The sequence below is a fragment of the Podarcis melisellensis genome (assembly GCF_964234715.1).
Source record: "Podarcis melisellensis genome assembly, chromosome: 1".
NCBI classification, from domain to species: domain Eukaryota; kingdom Metazoa; phylum Chordata; class Lepidosauria; order Squamata; family Lacertidae; genus Podarcis; species Podarcis melisellensis.
The window spans coordinates 30,614,795-30,634,304 of NC_138528.1; the positions used below are offsets into that span (position 1 = coordinate 30,614,795).

The following is a 19,510-nucleotide window of genomic DNA, read 5'->3' on the forward strand; positions in this document are numbered from 1 at the left end:
GCATTGCAACGTGTTTCTGTACGCTGGGAATCGGTGTCCCGATGCTTTCGCGGGGGCTGTTGAGCAGCAGCAACAACAACAACGACAGGCCTCCCTCCTCAGCGCTGCCGCCGTCGAGTTTTCAGGTGGTGTCTGACAGTTAATTTCACCAGCTGAGACGGCGGGAGATGCAAGTCGATTTGGCTGCCACGGATGTGGATTGGTGCCTTGTCCGGTTGCGGGAAGAGAAGCGGGTCTGTTGCGACCACGCCTGGGATGCAAGGAGGGAGGAGACAGAGTCCGGCCAGTGGTTTACCCGGGGCAGCCCAACCGCTTTCTACTTTGTCTTTATAAAGTCTGGAGCACCTGCTTTTCTCTCCAGCTTTGGTCACCCCAAAGTCTTGCTTTAGTTGAGGCAAAGAGGCGGGCATATATCCTCCCCCCTTTCCCCTCATCAGCTGGAATCGCTTCATAAGGGGTTTTAATTGTATTTTAAAAGTGCGTTTGCTTTATTCAAATCTTTCTAGGTACTCATTTACTGTATTTTATTTCTCAAACCCTGGTTGGCACAATAGCAGTCCCGTGAAATGGGATAGACTGAGAGTGGCTGACTGGCCCAAGATCTCCTAAGTGAGTGTCAAAACTGAGGATAGTTTTGAACTTGTGCTTCTGCCAGTATTTTAACAATGACTCTATACCTGCTCTGCAAATACTGGTCCAAGCAATGGGAGTTGGCATTGCAGTAACCAAGAAGCAAAGGAAGTGGTGGCTAGCTGGTGCTTCCTTTTTCATTTTTTAACTTTATGCATCCTCTCAAAGCCAGCACCACACTAGCTTCTTTCTGTGTGTAACTAGTCTGAATGGACTGCACAGTTTTTGGGTGCTTCCAGATAAGTGTTTATTGTGGAATCAGTTCTCTTTTTTAATTTATTTTTGCAGCATCCATGTAATGTTATTCGCATGAAAATACCAGAGCATAATTTCCCCCTAGAGGTACCCTTTCTGTGGAAAATCCAGTAGGTCAAAAATGTTGCTAATGCCCCATTTACAATATTAAGCCCCCATCTAGAACATTTGTAATAAGCACAATGTTTGTGTCTCTTCACTTATTACCATCTGTGTGCCAGCTAAATTATGGCACTCTGCATTAGTGTCCAGCAGTTATGCTCAATTTCACTCATATTAAGTTGACACAATCCTGTGTGTATATGTGTGTTGTTTTCAACTTGTGAAACCACATGTTGAATTCACCAAAAATCAGTTATTTGTCATAATTTAGCTTTGGCATTGATGGCTTTGGATTTTGTGTATACAGTATGTGCATGTTCATATGGTTTGGACAGAACATAAAGAAGTGTTGAATCAACTTAGAAACAAATGGAGCGATTCTGCAATTGCTGAACTTTTCTAAAATGAGAACTGAATTTTGTTGACAAATGCTGCAAACTGGGACTAAGCACCATTTGACTCTATGAGGCTTACTTATGAGTAGGCAAATATAGGATTGTGCTGTAAGGCAACAAGAATGACCATGGAAACAAACTAGGGAAATGTTAAGGAATTTATGAGGCGTCTGGCTAAATATATCTATTAAGCTTTTGGTTGTTGTCACTCTGTTTTCTTATAGGGGATTCAAAGAAAGCGGCAGTACATACCAGTCTCCTGAGGTTTTCATCCTTCCACTTTTGTGATGATCAAATGCTTGGCTGAAGAAGTGCAAACCAGCTTGCGGTCTGGAGTGGCCATCAACTCACTAGGCCAGTGTGTTGAGGAGCTTGTCCTTAACAGCATAGATGCTAAAGCAACATGTGTGGCTGTCCGATTGGATATGGAAACTTTTAAAGTCCAGGTGGTGGATAATGGCAGTGGGATGGGAAGAGATGACCTCAACAAAGTGGGAAATAGGTATTTTACCAGTAAATGCTACTCAGTGGAAGACCTAGAAAATCTAAAGTTTTATGGCTTCCGTGGAGAAGCTTTGGCAAGCATAGTAAACATGGCCAGTATATTGGAAATATCATCCAAGACAAATAAGGTAGCAAAAACCTTCCTGAAACTTTTTCACAATGGAAAAGGACTGGAGGTCTCTGAAACAGAATTGAATAGACCAAGTGCTGGAACAACAGTGACTGCATACAATTTATTCCACCAATTACCTGTGAGAAGAAAGTGCATGGATTCCAGATTGGAATTTGAGAGAGTGAGGCATAAAGTAGAGGCTCTTTCACTTATTCATCCCTCCATCTCATTTTCTTTAAGGAATGATGCTTCCTGTTCAATGGTGCTTCAGTTACCAAAGACAAAAGATACACGATCTCGGTTTTCTCAGATTTATGATCTAGGTAGATCCCAGAAATTACGAGAAATAAATTATAAATCTGCAGTATTCGAGATAAGTGGCTTTATCAGTTCTGAAGGGCATTACAATAAGAATATTCAGTTTCTATATGTGAATAATAGATTGGTATTAAAAACAAGATTGCATAAACTTATTGACTTTTTATTAAGAAAACAAAGCATTATATGTAAGACAAAAAGTGGGTCTTTGACTTCAAGTCCTGCTCGTCAGCGCTCTGGCCCAGAGCTCTATGGAGTCTTTATTATCAATGTGAAATGTCCATATGATGCGTATGATGTGTGTTTGGAACCTGCAAAAACTCTAATAGAGTTTCACAACTGGAATGCTCTCCTAGATTGCATTGAGGAAGGAGTAAAATATTTTTTAAAGCGAGAACATTTATTTATTGAGCTGTGTGGTGAAGACGTTAAGGAATTTAATGAAAACAATGACTTTTGTTTAGTTAAAACTGTAGATTTACACCCATCTCTCCTTGAGGAGAAGGACTTGCAGGAGAGTTTCAAGAGAGCTTCTGATAATATTGTGGATTCTTATGAAATGTTTAATCTGCAGTCAAAGTCTGTCAAAAGGAAATTAATTCATGAAAATAAGACATCAGACCACACAGCACCAACTAACAATTTGGAGGGAATAGATGCTGGCTCAGATTTGACTAGCACTGGACCTGTTCATGATCTGAGTAGCAGTAATGTGAAGAATCTTCTGCCTGACAAAAATGGCACAATTCCCAGCTTGCCAAAGTTGGGTAACCTACACCAAGAATCAAACATTTCTGATAATCTCCCTGTTGAGCCAATTAATTCCAAGTGTCCAGAAGAAATCGGCGAACAGGACAATACAGTTGCTTTAGAAATAGACAAGTATGCTTCACTTTGTACTGAGAAACATGATAACTGTGCAAATAGGCAACAAGACAGAGCCCTTCAGGAAAGTAACCCCAGCACTGTCACTCTGAGACATATTGAAGCTATGGAAGATGTTAATGAGTTTGAAGGTGAATCTCTTCTTGGACACGGATTGATAGGAAAATATAAGCCAGTGACAGGTAGGGAACCGTCTGCAGGATCAAATGTCAATGGAGAAGTGGTAATGGGAAGGAAAAAAATTAAGTTGTGTTCCACAGGCCTTATAACACATCTGATGCAAAATCTGCCACCTCACAAAACAACAGAAATTAACAGTTCATTAGACAGACAGACACAACTGGGTCCAATAAGTGCCAAGGATATATTTGGAAAAAAGCTAGAGTTTTCAGAGAAAACTCCAAGTGCTGAAGAAAACTTGAGGACCAGTGCTGCCATTGGAAACAAATGTATGAGGAAGAAGAACATGTCAGGTCAAAAGAATGAGGTAGTTTCTTTTCCTCCACATGGTAGTGTTGACTTTGTAACATCACATGGCAAAGAATTTATTTATAAGGCACCTTCAGGTCCTGTTCATCATCTAGACAGTGCAACTCGGACTAGGGAAATGATTGATCCTTCAGTTAGGTCTAGATCCTGTGGCTTTACAAAACTAAGCTTGCATCCAAAGCTGGGGTCATTAGATAGATTCAGAAGACATTATGGGAACGTAAAGAGTACGCCAACAACTGATGTGGAAAAGGGTGAGGTTAAAAGGCCAGCCTGTGGCAGGTATCCCACTAATGAGAATACAAATTTTCAGAACTCTAGTACTTGTGAAATTCCAACTAAGGAACATTTTGTGTCTAATAACTGTGGTCATGATTGCCTTTTTTCTCTAGAAAGGTCTCAGCACTCCATAAAAGAAAGTCTATTACATGGAGAAGCTGTTCATATAAGGGAGAGTCCTCTGACACTGATAAAAAATAAACCTCTTTCTGGCACTAACTTCACAGGAACACTTGCCTCTAAAGTATCTAGAATGAAGGACTGCCTTATAGAAACTTTAACTACAGAACCTCTAGGGCATACTTCAGAACAATCCCAAGCTCGTTCAGGCCAAAAAGATGAAGTCAGACATGACCACCTATCTCAAAATAATCTTTTGCAGAGTGCTTGCCAAATACCTCAAATTTCCCCAAGAAAAACAGGAGCAGAGAGTTTTTCTTTTGCTTCAGCCTCTGATGAGCAGGATGATCCTGTAGGAATCTCTAGCACAAGACCTGGGAATGCGGAAGATATTGTCAGCCATGGTTTCATTGACACTGATGGGGAATATGCAGTTTCCCCAAACAGAAGTTTAGCTTTGTCCAATAAAGAGGCTGATTCTGAAGGCTCCTGTGAAAATACAGGCATTGTGGATGGATTTATAAAGCAAGCTGGGAAAGCCTCTGAACTGCAAAATGTGAACTTGACTGGCAATAAGGAGGATGCTGCAGATGACTCAAGTGCAGCTGAGAAGGAAGAGCCACAGTTGCATCATTCTGAATGGTTTCAGCAGTTTGATGCTTCGTTGGGTAGAATGGTATACATCAACAAACTGACTGGACTGAGCACCTATGCTGCTCCCAGTGAGGAACCTCAGGCTATATGTACTAAAGATATAAGCACAGTGGCTGTAAACGTCATGGAGAGTGGTAAGTTCGCAGTGTTTTTTCAGGTTTGCTTATTGTCAGGGATTATTTAGTTGTGATTCCTGCATTGCAGGAGGTTAGGCGAGACGACCCCCTTCAGTTCTGTGATTCTATAAGCACAAAACCATGTAACCACCTGTAGCAGGATAGGCAGTTGGGGGAGAGGGAGGAAGAAAGTCCAGGTGTTTGAAAAAAATATTTATTTCAGTCTCAACACCTTTTGGAACAGTCCTTCAAGGGAGAGGGAATACATTCTCTGAACAAGAATTGTCACCAGTGTTTTTATGCACTTGATGAGAACTGTTCAAAACATGCCCCTGAAACATGTTGGGCCTGGAATGAATTTTCCTTCAAGCACTTGGGAGTTTCTTCCTCCCCCCCACTCCCTGCTGAAAACCACTGTTCTTTTATTTCTGAACAGTTTATATGCAGGTCTCCTTGCTGATGTGTCTTTCGTAATTCATAAAATGTTGACTAAATCTTATTTCTCCATCATTACAGTGTTGCACTGATGCGATTCTTTAATGTTTTGTATTATGCTAATCACCTATTGATCCTTTTATAATAAAAACAGCAAGTGGACATTTTTGTAGACTAGCACTTGTAAGCACATCTATAGAAGTAATTCTTTTGTTGGGTATTTAGGGTTTCAGTGCAGATGCCACCCATTTAGAAGTGAGCTTATTGTGCCCTTCCTTCCAAGACCTCAGCAAGAGAGGAGTTTAGCAAGCCAAGATTTCAGAGGTAGGCCAGGACATAGAGTACTATGTTAAATAATAACAAACCAAAGAATTCTGCCAGCTGTCCCAACAGGAACTTGGAGTGATTCAAGGTCTGTTAACAATGGGACTTGTATGAATCACTTGACGTGTGGAATTGGAAATAACTTTTTTAAGGGTCAAAGTCAATTAAAATGTGGATAGCACGCAGTGCCTACTTCTATGTAAACAACAGTGATTTGAAGAGGAAAATTAATCCCTTTCTTCTGATTGTCCTAGTTCTCGTCTGGAAATGACAGCATATTTAATTTTTGAGATCTTTATGAATCAAGGAAAGGTGAATCATTGTTCTGGTATGTGTTTTCTCTAGTAGGAATGAGCAACTTACTTCAAGCCCTCTTTAACATTTCAAGGCAAGGCAGATTGTTGTACTAAAACACACACTGGAGGAAGATCCTGACGCTTTAACAATCTCACCTAAAGGTGACAGAGCTACTTAAGCAGCAATTTGGGGATACAAACTTTGCTTTGTATCCTTCTATATAAATAGTGCAGTGTAGTGGTTTTCTAATCTTGTGATAAAATAAAATTTCAAATGTCATAATGGGCAGTGTGCTTTTTCTTCTTGGATATTATCTTGTAGATGGAAAAAATATGAACCAACCCCCATAGTTTCAGTACTTTGCATATATTTTCTTCTAGATACGCAAGGAGAATCTCTCCAGTCCTTGTTTTCTGAATGGGACAATCCTGTGTTTGCTCACTTTCCAGAGGTGGGTGGAATTGCGTCACCATTAATTATTGGGATTTGCTTCTGTCTTATGTTGCATTGTGATTTTTGGACTGAGATAATAATTGTTGTATAGATTTATGGAACTGTCCAAAAACTTACCACTCACGCCTCTTAGGCTTATTGAGTCTACAAGTCCTTCATGCAATTTGGAAATTGGTGGTATTTTTGTTCAAACTTTTCCAAAAGCTTATCCTGTTTCATTTGGAAGCCAAATTGCTTTTATAGGCCCTGCTTAGATTACCACAACAACAATCTTGACGAGGATAAAGCACTGTGCCCTAGTTATAAGCTAAATGGTTTATAGCACAGTTTTCAGTTATCTCTGGCAATGTAAATAGTGCAATGTGATTATTCTTGTAGGACTAACTGGATTCTATAATGTGATAGGGAATCTATAGCATTATCCATTGCATTTTCGGCTCATTTAAATTAAGATTCTTTACTCATGAGGGATATGGCTATCTTTAGAATAAACGTATTTATTTGAAACTGAGTCCAACTGAGCTTCAAGAAAACTTCTTTCAAGTAAATATATAGAAGGAGTTGGTCAGTGATGGAAAGTACCGTATTTTTCACACCATAACACTCACTTTTTTCCTCCTAGAAAGTAAGGGGAAATGTCTGTGCGTGTTATGGAGGGAATGCCTATGGATGGCGGGGGGATCTGCTGCAGTCGTGAGCAGAGGATCCATGGTTCCCCTTCCTTCCCCTTCCTTCCCTCCTCCGTGGCTCGCTTTGAAACAGCAAAGCGGGAGAAGAGCCGCTGAGTGGGGAGGAGAGAGAGAGACAGAGAGCCTGCTTGCTTTAAAGGAGCAAAGTGGGAGAGGAGAGGAGCCGCTTACACGAGTGTAAGCGGCTCCTGTCCGGTTGGCTCCTTTAAAGCAAGCAGGCTCTCTGTCTCTCTCTCCTCCCCACTTGCTAAATAACAGCAACGTTTTTTCAAGCAGGCTCTCTGTCTCTCTCTCCTCCCCACTCGCTAAATAGCAGCAAAGATTTTTCAAGCAGGCTCTCTGTCTCTCTCTCCTCCCCACTCGCTAAATAACAGCAACGTTTTTTCAAGCAGGCTCTCTGTCTCTCTCTCCTCCCCACTCGCTAAATAGCTGCAAAGATTTTTCAAGCAGGCTCTCTGTCTCTCTCTCCTCCCCACTCGCTAAATAGCAGCAAAGTTTTTTGCAAGCAGGCTCTCTGTCTCTCTCTCCTCCCCACTCCTCTTATAAGAGCCTTCTCCTCTTATACCCCTCTTCTGCATTATTAGCAGCATCCTTCTCCACACACCCCACGCATGTTCCTTGTCCCTTGAGTGCTTTTCCTTCCCTCCCCACTTAAAACGTGGTTACAAAGCACGGATCCACACGGATCCTCAGGATTTTTGCACTGGGTCACCCCAAATTCACCATCAGATCACATAGCATGTCCATGGCTACAGCTTGCACCAAAAAAATCACGCACCCACCGTTGCCTGGGGCCGCAGTGGTGCAAAAATGTGGTTACAAAGCACGGATCCACATGGTTCCTCAGGATTTTTGCATTGGACTACCCCAAATGCAACCCACAGGTGGCGCTGTGGGTTAAAGCCTCAGCGCCTAGGACTTGCTGATCGAAAGGTCGGCGGTTCGAATCCCTGCTGCGGGGTGCGCTCCCGCTGCTCGGTCCCAGCGCCTGCCAACCTAGCAGTTCGAAAGCACCTCCGGGTGCAAGTAGATAAATAGGGACCGCTTACCAGCGGGAAGGTAAACGGCGTTTCCGTGTGCAGCTCTGGCTCGCCAGAGCAGCGATGTCACACTGGCCATGTGACCCGGAAGTGTCTCCGGACAGCGCTGGCCCCTGGCCTCTTAAGTGAGATGGGCGCACAACCCCAGAGTCTGTCAAGACTGGCCCGTACGGGCAGGGGTACCTTTACCTTTACCTTTACCCCAAACTCACCGTCAGATCACATGTCTGTGGCCACAGCATGAACCACAAAAATCATACATCCACTGTTTCGTTTAGAATATTTTTTTTCTTGTTTTCCTCCTCTAAAAGCTATGTGCGTGTTATGGTTGGGAGCGTGTTATAGAGCGAAAAACATGGTATATACTATGCCCATTAGGTTATATTCATATTTTAACTTGGCAGTAGTCAAGTCAAAGTAGCAAACCTTCTGCTGTTGCCTTTTAAAAAATAACATCAGCTGCAAGCTTCAGTCCAGTAAGGGATAGCTTCCATCATTATCATTATCATCTCAAACTGATGTAGACATTAAGCATCTGTGTAAGGTGACAACAATAGTGGGTGATAGTTTTACTAGCTCGTTGCATCCACTCCAAATACAACAAAATGCTGATACTATAGTGGGTGACCACATCGCTTCTCAAATATCAGTGGGACCAATTGAAATGTTTTGGGTAAGATTGCTGCAAAAAACCCACTTATCTTGATCAGAAGGACTGCACACTGCTGATGTTACAACTTTATTTAGCGTCCCACAGAGGTTTGCAAGATGGTGTGGGAAACTCCCATATCAATACTATTTGAATGGGACTTCGAGTTCTGTTACGAAGAACATTGTTTAAAAACGATTGTTCATATGATTTTGAGTTCTGATATTTGTTGTTCCAGCAGACATCCTAATAAGTTAATTTTGATTATATGTTTTATAGGTTGCTCTTAATGTGAGCAGTGGGCAAGCTGATAATCTTGCTGTGAAAATCCATAACATCCTGTACCCATATAGGTTCACCAAGAAGATGATTGATTCAGTGGAGGTGAATATGCTAACAATTTGCACAAAACATTTCTTTTGAGTTGGAAAGATACAGTGCAGTAATTAATAGCTGTTGTTAGCAAAGAATGTTTTATTGGTGTATGTCAACAAATTGTTGAACTAGTGAAATATTTTTGTTGAATTAAAAAGAGACCCCTGACCATTAGGTCCAGTCATGGCCGACTCTGGGGTTGCAGCGCTCATCTTGCTTTATTGGCCGAGGAAGCCGGCATACAGCTTCCGGGTCATGTGGCCAGCATGACTAAGCCGCTTCTGGCAAACCAGAGCAGCGCATGGAAACACCGTTTACCTTCCCGCCAGAGCAGTACCTATTTATCTACTTGCACTTTGATGTGCTTTCGAACTGCTAGGTTGGCAGGAGCTGGGACCGAGCAACAGGAGCTCATCCCGTCGCGGGGATTCGAACCGCCGAACTTCTGATCGGCAAGTCCTAGGCTCTGTGGTTTAACCCACAGCGCCACCCGCGTCCCATCTTTGTTGAATTATTATACAGTTATTATAGATTTATTTGCAAGTTTTAATGAATAGTCAACTGAATGTGTTACAGGTTCTTAATCAAGTGGACAATAAATTTATTGCCTGTTTAATAAATACTATGGCTGATGAGAATGAAGACACAGGTAAGAATGCTACTTCCTCTGAGTAATGGGGTTTGGCAGCTTTTGTAGAACTTGGCTTTACCCGGGACAATGACATAACTCTTTTCATATTGAGCCAGTAATGGCATTTCTAAGCTGGCATCCTGGGCCATGTTGCTTTTGAGAAGACTTTAATCTCTACTCCTCGGTTGAAGAGCAGAGATTAAATGCTGTTCCCTTGGCTGCACGATCCTGTTCTGTGTTGGGAATGGGGCACACAGGCAGTACAAGACTAAACTCCATCCTCCAGCCTCTCAGTTGATGTCACCAATGTTGTCAGCTGATGGCCCAATGGGGGTGGACCTGGGGAAGATGGTCTTGTTGGCCAGGATTGGTCTGCATGCTGGAGGTTCCCAACCCCTGGTCAATAGGACAAATCTGCAAAATATCTTAATGATATGATGTAGATTCAAATAATGATTGCTAATTCATAAATTAGTGTGTAGAATAGACTTTTATTGAATTCATCTGTAGAACATATCAAAAGAGAACCTATTTAACCTTGCATCGAGAGTAGACTATACAATATTAACACTTTAAAACCTCTTAAGATCACTCTTTGGGGAAGTAATGTGTAAAAATACTACAATTTTCTTTTTTCTAGTGCTTGAAAGTAATATAACAGGTTTTCCATTAATGCCCAATCTAAACATTTTTTAGCTATTCTATTACTTTCAGTATTCTTTGTTATCTCCAATCCTGACAATATTATTGCCACAGCCTGTATGTAAGAAGTTACTTCCTTGGTGGGGGGTTTTCCCCATACCAAGCCTTTGACATAATTTAGTTTTTCAAAAATGGGATTTAAAAGAATCTCTTAAACAATAACAGAAACTATTATGCATTTTATCTTCTTCCCCGATACTTTTTTGCTGCATGACATATAAGATAATATCCCCTCTTTCTTTCTTTTTTAACATTTCCAGCATATGCTCAGAAAACTTCTATTTATTCTATTGGATGAGATGAGATCAAAAGAAAATAGTAGCACAAGTTTATATGCTGAATTTTTTTATGATGCTTTTGATCTAGGTGGAAATCTCTTAGTGCTGGTGGATCAGCATGCAGCCCATGAGCGTATCCGCCTAGAGCAACTTATTACAGGTATAGTTACAGGTGGCTAAAAAAAAAAAGCAGCTTTCTTCCTTTTCTGATGCAAATCTGTATTAGATTTGTTGTGATGTATGTCAGTTAATTGTAGGGAATGAAAATATAGGATCAGTTTCATTGTGAGAACTAGCATCTTCAACATTGGCTTCTTTTGATTTTTCTTTACATCCCATATTTTTAGCTAATTGTGAATAATCTCCTCTGTCCAACAAGGGATGTGTATTTTTCAAGCCTCAGGAGATTCTGGCCACAACTCAGTAGAACACAGCAGCAGTCCATTGTGCCTATAACAGTTCATTGACCTCCTTGTCAACAAGAGTTATGAATTTTCTACAGGGAAGAGTCCAAGAGAAACTTTTCTGGTTGTAGCCTGGCAGCGAAAATTGCTCAAGAATGTGAAAAGCCCTTGGGACTGCAAAAAGTGTTTGCTAAAGGATTTAAATGGAGTCACTATGCTTGTAACAGCTTGCTTGGCTATTTTTTGGGTGGGTCGTGCGTTAAAGGAAATTATAATTGTTATCTATTTGGATGGCCATGGTTGATACTGGCTGGGAATCCTCATGTCTCATGAACAAGCTTGCGGTTGAAAATAGAGAATATTCAGTTCTTAATATTATAGGTCCCCCGTCCACTGCTGAAGAAAATACTGTACTATGTTACTTCAAACTGCATGCATGTTGCATTCTAAAACATAAGGCTGTAGGATGAGGCAGTAAGGTACATTTCTTATATATAATATAGATAACAGTGCATTTGTTGTTATCAGATTCCTATGAGAAGCAACCAGAAAAATTGGGCAAGAAGAAATTGCTGGCCTCCACTGTTTGCCCCCCATTGGAGATTGAGATTACAGAGGAGCAGAGGAGACTCTTATGGTTGGTATTAGCCAGACTGTGAATTGGCTGTGATTCTGTTTTAAAATACATGCAACTTTTTCTGGTTTAAGCCCATCCAAAGCAGCTTACAACAATAAAAACTACAAGTTATCAAAACTCAATTATTTCTAAAACCAAGCATAACACAGATTCACAAGGATAAGACAGACCAGCACCTTAAATTAGGCCTGGACACACACCGGCAGCCAGTGTAGCTGGTATTGTAAAGGTGATATTGAAGCGGAATGAGTATCTCCTTCTCTGAGTTGTTCCTCTTCTGTGGTAGACGGATTATGAAGTTCCAAGTTACATTGGTTGGAAGTGAAAAAGATTTGTTTGCTCAGTCTCCAAGGACTGAAGAGCAGTCTTGTTCAAGTATTTAAATCTCCCAGTTGGAGATCAATTGGGTATTAGATTAAACTTTATTAGGGTACAGGCCCCCCAACACTTCTGAAAAAGTGGCTTCTTTTGCCTTTAAAGCGACAATTTTAAGGAGAAAAGTTTGTGGGAATGATAAGCTAAATTCTTCAATAGAGAAAACTCTTATCTGACAGAAAGTTTGGTTTTAATACTTATTTTAACTGTGTAATGTATTCTGTTCTGCTTTTATTATGTTTTACATTTTTAATGTCTTCAGCTACACAAATAAATAATATTCAAACTTTAAAGAAACCATACTATATCCACTGACCTGGAAATAAGCAACTTACTTCTGAATAAACATTTATTTGGTTGTGGTGTAAGGGGGTATGTTTTGACCATAAATCATAATAAAATTTACAATCTAAAAAGATAGGTTCAAATACAATTTCATTTGATGTTTAATCATAAACTTTTTTTCTTGAACTGAACAATGAGTAGTGCTCTATAACAGAAACTCTGCTCCTCCATAGAATGATTTTTCACTTTTTTTTTTTTTGTAAAGAAAGTATATCAGCAAATGATTGTGCTGATCCTTGATTATACTGTGTTCCTTTTTAAGAAAGTGCAGTAATTGTAGTTTGGGAGTTTTTGCACTGGGTGGAAAGGAATATCCAGTGCTGATCTTCCAGTTCAGAATCTTGTGCTTCCATTTTAATTTCTAGGTGCTGCCAAAAAAGTCTGGAGGACTTAGGCCTTGAAGTATCCTTTCCAGAGAACAATCGCTCTCAGATTCTTATTGGGAAAGTGCCACTGTGTTTTGTGGAGAAAGAGGCCAATGAATTGCGCCGTGGCAGGCAGACAGTGACGAAGAGCATTGTGCAGGTGATATGTGGATGTGAATAATTTACTATGTCTGCTCTATAATAACGATCGGCAGCAAGTTGCTTGGTAGTCCTGTCTGCATTGCAATTACTCTTGTTCCCTGCCCTGCATAACTAGGAGTCTGTACGAAGTCCTGAAAACAGAAAGATACCATGAAGTGTGGGAGAACTCTTATGTGGCTCCCTGCACCAGTAACAGACAGCGTGGTGGGATGGACCTCCTGACAGTGGAGTCACTGCTGCTTGCCAGCTGGAGAGGTTGGTGTGGTGCAAATGCACCGCTTGGTGTGGCAGATTGGCTCCGCACTGCACCAACCTTTGTGCCACCTTGCCCCTCTCCCTCACCTTCTGGGCAAACAGCTGTGTGGCGATCACACAGGGTCCCCGGACGTTTGACAGTCTATTTACCCTGTGCCACCACTGTAATTGCTTTCTTTGCTGCCACCAACCCGGTTCTCTCACACAGAGTCCAGTCAGTTGTTAACATTAACAAATAATCAAGTTTATTTATAGGCATGAACAAGCTTATGGTTTCAGTTAATTTTTCTTGTCAGTTTCTTAATCTTATTTCCTTAACTGTCCTATTCGTTCCTAACAACTTCAAACTGATTATCCCAACTATCTGACTCCACCTAACAATTCCTCTCACTCTCTCACCACACAACTCGACCAACCCACAGACTATTCCTTCCTCTTCCTTCTCCAACTCCCAACTCTCAACTCACTTTTCAACCACTCTAACTCTAACTCCTCCTATCAGTTTCCACTGGCCAATCACTTCACACTCATTTAACCCTTTCCTTATGACCCACCTAGGAGGCAAACGCCACAAGCTGCAACTCAGCTGTGGGGGGCCAGGTGAGCAGCACTACCATGCCACCCACTACAGCCTCATATTTTTTTCATGTGTCATCATTCTTTATTTGCATGCTGTTTTTTCATCATAGATCATGCTCAAAGCAGCTTACAACTTCAAAATTCACGAGCATTTACAAGGCAGAACAACATGTAAATGGTTATATAAACAATAGGCTAATGAAAACATCTCTTATTAATAAATATACAATAAGATAAAACAATCCACTGATTTTTTTTTTTTTTGAGAGTAATCATATAAAAACGTTTACTGCTGGTCAAAGGACACCAAATTTTATACACAAAAAGAAAGACTTTTTCCAAACCTCATCCACCTCATTGAATGGGAGAAAGAAATGCAAGAAACAACAAAAATTAAAAATGATGGGTGAAAAGGCATGTTGGATAGAAAATATCGTCCTATCTCTTACCCACCTAGCACCTTTTAATATGCCATCTAGCATCTTGTAATGATCTCTCTCTCTCTTTCTTATTTTTTTATTTAAGATTTTCTTGTTTTACAGAAGTATGTGTAATGTCTCTTGTATTTTTTTCATGTAACATTTTTACAAATCATTTTCATTTGTTGAGACATTTGGGGAATACAGCCTCATATTTGTCACTTTTTAATTTAAGAAACAGGCTAGAGATCAGTTCAGAGCTTGTATGACTTTTCGGAAACCAGATGTCCTCATTTACCATGTATGATTTCTGAGTCGTTTCAACCTCAGGATTGCTTTGTGGGTTACAGGTTGTCAATGCAGCACTTCGTACAGTTGTATTGGAAGTCTTATGTTGTTGACAGAGATAGGTTTGCTTTCCTCAACTTGGCCTATTGAGACTTGTGAGTGGGTACTCTTTGTGACAAAGAAGCGAATTAACAGTTGCCTTTCCTCCAAGTTGGTTCGTGTGTGTGTTGGCACACATACCATCTTGCTTACTGTGGAAGAAGGGCACATTCAGTTTTTGACATTCTGTAATAACCAGAGTTATTACAAAATGCACTGAATGACAGCCAAGGCCGCACTTTTAAGGGAAATAATGTAATTAATGTAGTTGGGGAATTACATTCACATTTAATGACTGTAGGTAACTGTGAGAGGGTGCAGCAGAAGCTGGGTATGTGTTGTCTGGTTATAGGTTATGTTTCTTCTGTATGCATCCACTTTGGAGATCTGTACAGTGGTGCCTCGCAAGACGAAAAGAATCCGTTCTGCGATTCTCTTCGTCTAGCGGTTTTTGCGTCTTGCGAAGCAAGCCCATTGACAGCTTAGCGGATTAGCACTATTAGCGGTCTAGCGGCTTTTAGCGATCAGCTGTTAAGCGGCTTAGCGGCTTAGGAAAAGGGGGGGAAAGGCGGGGAAAAAACGTGGGAACTTGCAAGATTTTTTCGTCTTGCGAAGCAACCCCATAGGGAAATTCATTTTGCGAAGCGTCTCCAAAACGGAAAACCCTTTCGTCTAGCGGGTTTTCCATCTTGCGAGGCATTCGTCTTTGAAAACTGTTTGTGTATTTGAAAACTGTTTCCACATGTGGATTATGTTGCACATTAGGCATAGGATCTGGAATGGTGAGGAGAATAAAAATATTGGAAGACGTATGAGGAAAATTCTATTCAGAGATGCTACCAGATTAAAGCATGATCTTTCAGTATTGTTTCCACTATATCGATTAAGTTTTTCCTGAGCTTTCGCAGTGTTACATACAGGTCTTGATCAGGCAGACTGGAACAGCTTGCTAATAATTCTTACCTAAAGTGGATAGGTTACTCACTCTGCAGATGTATTAGCTGCTTCATACAGATAGCAGCCTAATCCTAATATATTTAACATCCAAATATATAGAAATGATACTTAAACCTGCAGAGCATTTTATACCTAGGATTTGCTTAGCCTATTTTCCATTGTAATTGGCAAGATGGGTTTGGGGAAACTGCAGTCATACTCATGCATGAAAATCCATTAAGGCTGATAGTCAACCAAGTTTTAATCAGAGTGGACCCACTGAAATTAATGAACATGACTTAGTTAGGTGGGTGTACTCCAAGTAAACTTAGTTGACTACTACCCATTAATTTATTTTGAAACATTTCTGTATCATCTTTCAATTCAAAATTTCCAGGGCAGTTTATAATAACAAATTAAAACACAATAAATTTAACATTATATCTGCAAGTTTACTACCTAATGGGCTTCTTAGTTCCATCCACATACTTTCCTCTGAGACATCTGGTGTGCTGAAATGGGCATGTATAGATCCTTTGTATTCTGATTTTTTTGGTTTTGTTTTTTTGTTACCATGGTTTTGATAATCCCCTTTTGAAGGACAGAGATTTTGTTTGTGAGGGTGAGAAAAGAACATAACCTCATTTGTCTGATCTGTATCTTTTGTATTTTTTTAGGAGTTCATTCGAGAGGAAATTGAGGTATGGTGTGTGTGGGTATGTGTGGTTTATAAAGAAGAGCTGTATGAATTAGACATGACTCGCACATTACCCTCCTAAAGTCGGAAAGCATATTGAATTTCCATCTGCATGTTTGGGAATCCTGAGGTTGGGGCAGACTCCTTCCCACCAGTGGCCAGAACAGGAGGATAAGAAAAGCCGGCCCTCCCTCTATGCTTGGGGAGGAGTTGGAAGAAAGAGAGCAGACGCATCATGTTGTCCTTGGACCTGTGACATCTGTTTCAAAGCAAGTGTACATTCTTCACTCTTGCCATTGGTAGACGGCAATTCACCCCCTTCGTTGAGATTCTAAAACAACACAGCCCAGTAATAGTGAAGCTCCCAGAATAAACACAGTAACAAAACAGTGTCTAGAGGGGAGCAGATACATCAGTAAATAAATAACCATGTATGTTTAAACCACAAATGGCCTTTCACTGGAGAATCTGTGGTACAAGCTTTTGTTACATGGAAAATGAGGGGGGGAAATATACAGTGCTCCACATAAATTGTTCTTTTATTGTGTAGGGTTCTAAAATAACCAGGGGATAATTCATATTCCCTTGTTAAAGGAACTAACAGTCTGTAACAGCCTAAGGGCTGTTCACAACTTACACTTGAATGAGATTTTTACTAGGAGAAGGAAAACAGTTAGTAACCACCCCCACGATTATGAAGGGGACTGGGAGCAAAATCCTTAAAGGGAGCTCTCTGCTGAGCACTCCCCCCTCCTTGCTGAGGAAGGAGTCTAATGCTTCGATGCAACAGTGAATTGTTTCAAATTTAGAGCTTGTCCACACCTCCACTTGTGCCATGTCTGAGCAGTTTTCCCCTTGCCCTGTTCCTTTCCCGGGGAAAGACTGCTCTTTAGTACTAAATTGGAGCCAATGTGAATCCAGGGGAAAAGCTGAATTGCTGTTTGCTCTGATTGAATGCTAAAGAGCGGTTTCATCTAGTGAAAGCAGCAGGGCAACAGGAAGGGTGGATATGCCTAGTTGACTGCTGGTGCAGAGCATGGCATGAGAAAGCCAAGATTATATGGACCACCTGGGACCTTATGGACCACCTGGGACCTCACTATCTCTAGTTGCTGTGACTTTTCATTCTTAGTTGTCTTTAGAAACAATTGTTGTTTTTCAGCTTCTGCAATCCACAGGAGGGGCACGAGGGACACTGCCTCTAACAATTCTGAAGGTGCTGGCTTCCCAGGCTTGCCATGGTAAGGAAAGCATTGTTTATCTTGGGCCACCTTTCTTCTACAGAAACCTTCCTCACATTTTCAGAGAGGACAGGTGTAGTTTTCGTTAAAAGCAGAACAGCAGGGATCTATGATGTTTCATACTGAAACTGTGCTTCCGTCTATCAGTTTACTGTGAACTCAGTGCTGCTCATGCATGCAAGTTTTGTGCTGCATCTAAAAAGCATCATCCTTATCAAAATGCTATCACATGCTGTTTTCCCATTTAATCCAGATTTACCATTTTCATGGAGGATCCGAAGCGAACTCCCCATGAACAGTAATGGGGGAGTGGGGAATGAAATGGCATTTTGATGAGGAGGATGTTGTTGTGTGGATGATGTCATGTGTATTCTGTGAAAAACTTGCATACACAAGGAGAAATGTGGAGAGAAATCTGCCTTTGATTTTCACAACTATTGTTTCTTCCTCACCCTCATGGGCAAAAAACGGGTTTTACTACAGGTATGAGTTGCAAATTGTGTGCTGTTGGTTGCCGTAGTGAAACAGATATTAACATAGTTGTAGAGCTTTTTTGGGGGGGAGGTCCCTCTCCTTTTATGCAACTTCATGGCTAGGAAAGAGCTGCCCTTCTTGTAGAGTTACTTCATCCAGCCTCTTATTTTTTCAGGTGCTATTAAGTTCAATCACAGCTTGACTTTGGAGGAGAGCTGCCATCTTATGGAAGCTTTGTCATGTTGTCAGTTACCTTTTCAGTGTGCTCATGGGAGACCTTCGATGCTGCCTCTTGCTGATGTAGATCACTTGCAGCAGGAAAGCCAGGTATTACATTCAGCAGACAAAATGGTGACTGAGTGTACCTATCCTAACAGAAATTTCATACTAACCATCAAGTTTGCCTGGGTAGAACACACTACTTCAGTTTTCTTCTTCTGTATGTGTATATATTACATGCAACCTTTTAGGGTAGAACCGTCCCGATGTGGTTTACTTCAAATTTGGATAGAGAGATTTAATAATGTGCAAAAACTATCCAGCATCTCATCTGAGAATTAGTTTAGTTGAAGTCCTATGTGAACGACTACTATAAAGGCCTTTTCAAAATAAGATTTAGCTTTTTTAATAATACCTGTAAAGGAACACATGAGGAATCAGAACTGAACATCCATGTCCATGTGGATTTCTGAACAGGACCAGGCAAGAATCTAATACATTTCTTGCAGATCTTTTCCAGTGCAATCCTATACAGTGTCTACTCAGATGTAAGTCATATTGAGTTCAGTGGGGCTTACTCTCAGGCAAGTAGAAACAAGCACTGTTCATGATAATTGTATAACAAGTTTTAATTAATTTTGCAGAAAAACAAAAAGTAAACTCGGAGGGTACTCTCCATTTAAATATCAATTTGTACAGGATTTTATAAGCAATATTATTGGATTATTTTCTTTGAGTTAAGGTATGTGTGACCAAGTCATTAATGTTCTTTTTTCCGCTTCAGCCTAAACCTAATCTGGCTAAACTAAAGAAAATGGTGAAGTGCTGGCAACTCTTTGGGAAAGAGAAGGACTGTTGTACCTGAAAGCGCTGACCAGATCTTAAAATTTCATTGAATGCTGATGCCTCTCAACAGGTAGTGCTTGAGGCAAAAGCCAATAGATGTTCCTGTTATGGAACACAAATTACTGTGGGACTGGGATCAACTCTGAAAGCACAAGAAAAGAAGGAATTTCAGCATTCTGAATTCATTCAGCAAGGACCAGGATTGTCTAATATTTAAAAAATATATGAGGCAGAATATTCACATCTGTACTCCTGAAAAATGTGGAATGACTTGCATTGCACTAGCACTGTATAATTAAATGCTTTTGAAAGGTTGTTTTTGTAAAATAATAATAGTAAAATAATAATAGAATCACACTCTTGTCTCATTGCTTTATGGTCATACCATTATGGTCCTACACAGATTCAACATTTGATCAGAACTGTTGCTTCAACCA

At 40.6% G+C, this 19,510-nt stretch overlaps 1 protein-coding gene across 6 annotated transcripts; it reads left to right on the forward strand.

The window, feature by feature from the left end:
- Position 1: 1 nt before the first annotated feature.
- On the forward strand, positions 2-19,430 carry MLH3 (mutL homolog 3). Of its 6 annotated transcripts, XM_081909066.1 has the most exons (13): positions 7-125; positions 1,607-4,888; positions 5,528-5,618; positions 6,296-6,366; positions 9,026-9,130; positions 9,698-9,770; positions 10,821-10,892; positions 11,665-11,773; positions 12,859-13,018; positions 16,274-16,297; positions 17,456-17,534; positions 18,184-18,335; positions 19,012-19,430. In XM_081909066.1, exons 2-13 carry the CDS (start codon positions 1,670-1,672, stop codon positions 19,090-19,092), a joined length of 4,236 nt encoding a protein of 1,411 aa, XP_081765192.1. In that variant the 5' UTR covers positions 7-125; positions 1,607-1,669; the 3' UTR covers positions 19,093-19,430. The 6 variants fall into 6 exon arrangements, with proteins under 6 accessions (XP_081765196.1, XP_081765192.1, XP_081765193.1 ...); XM_081909067.1 differs by lacking the exon at positions 7-125 and having other exon boundaries at positions 525-4,888; XM_081909068.1 differs by lacking the exon at positions 7-125 and having other exon boundaries at positions 1,607-4,877; positions 5,520-5,618.
- Positions 19,431-19,510: the final 80 nt, after the last annotated feature.

Coding starts and splice junctions, on each gene's coding strand:
- MLH3 (XM_081909066.1), top strand. CDS start 1,670: ATGATCAAATGCTTGGCTGAAGAAGTGCAAACCAGCTTGCGGTCTGGA. Junction 4,889..5,527: donor TGGAGAGTGGTAAGTTCGCA/GTGTTTTTTCAG, acceptor TTAGGGTTTCAG/TGCAGATGCCACCCATTTAG. Junction 10,893..11,664: donor CCTAGAGCAACTTATTACAG/GTATAGTTACAG, acceptor TGTTGTTATCAG/ATTCCTATGAGAAGCAACCA.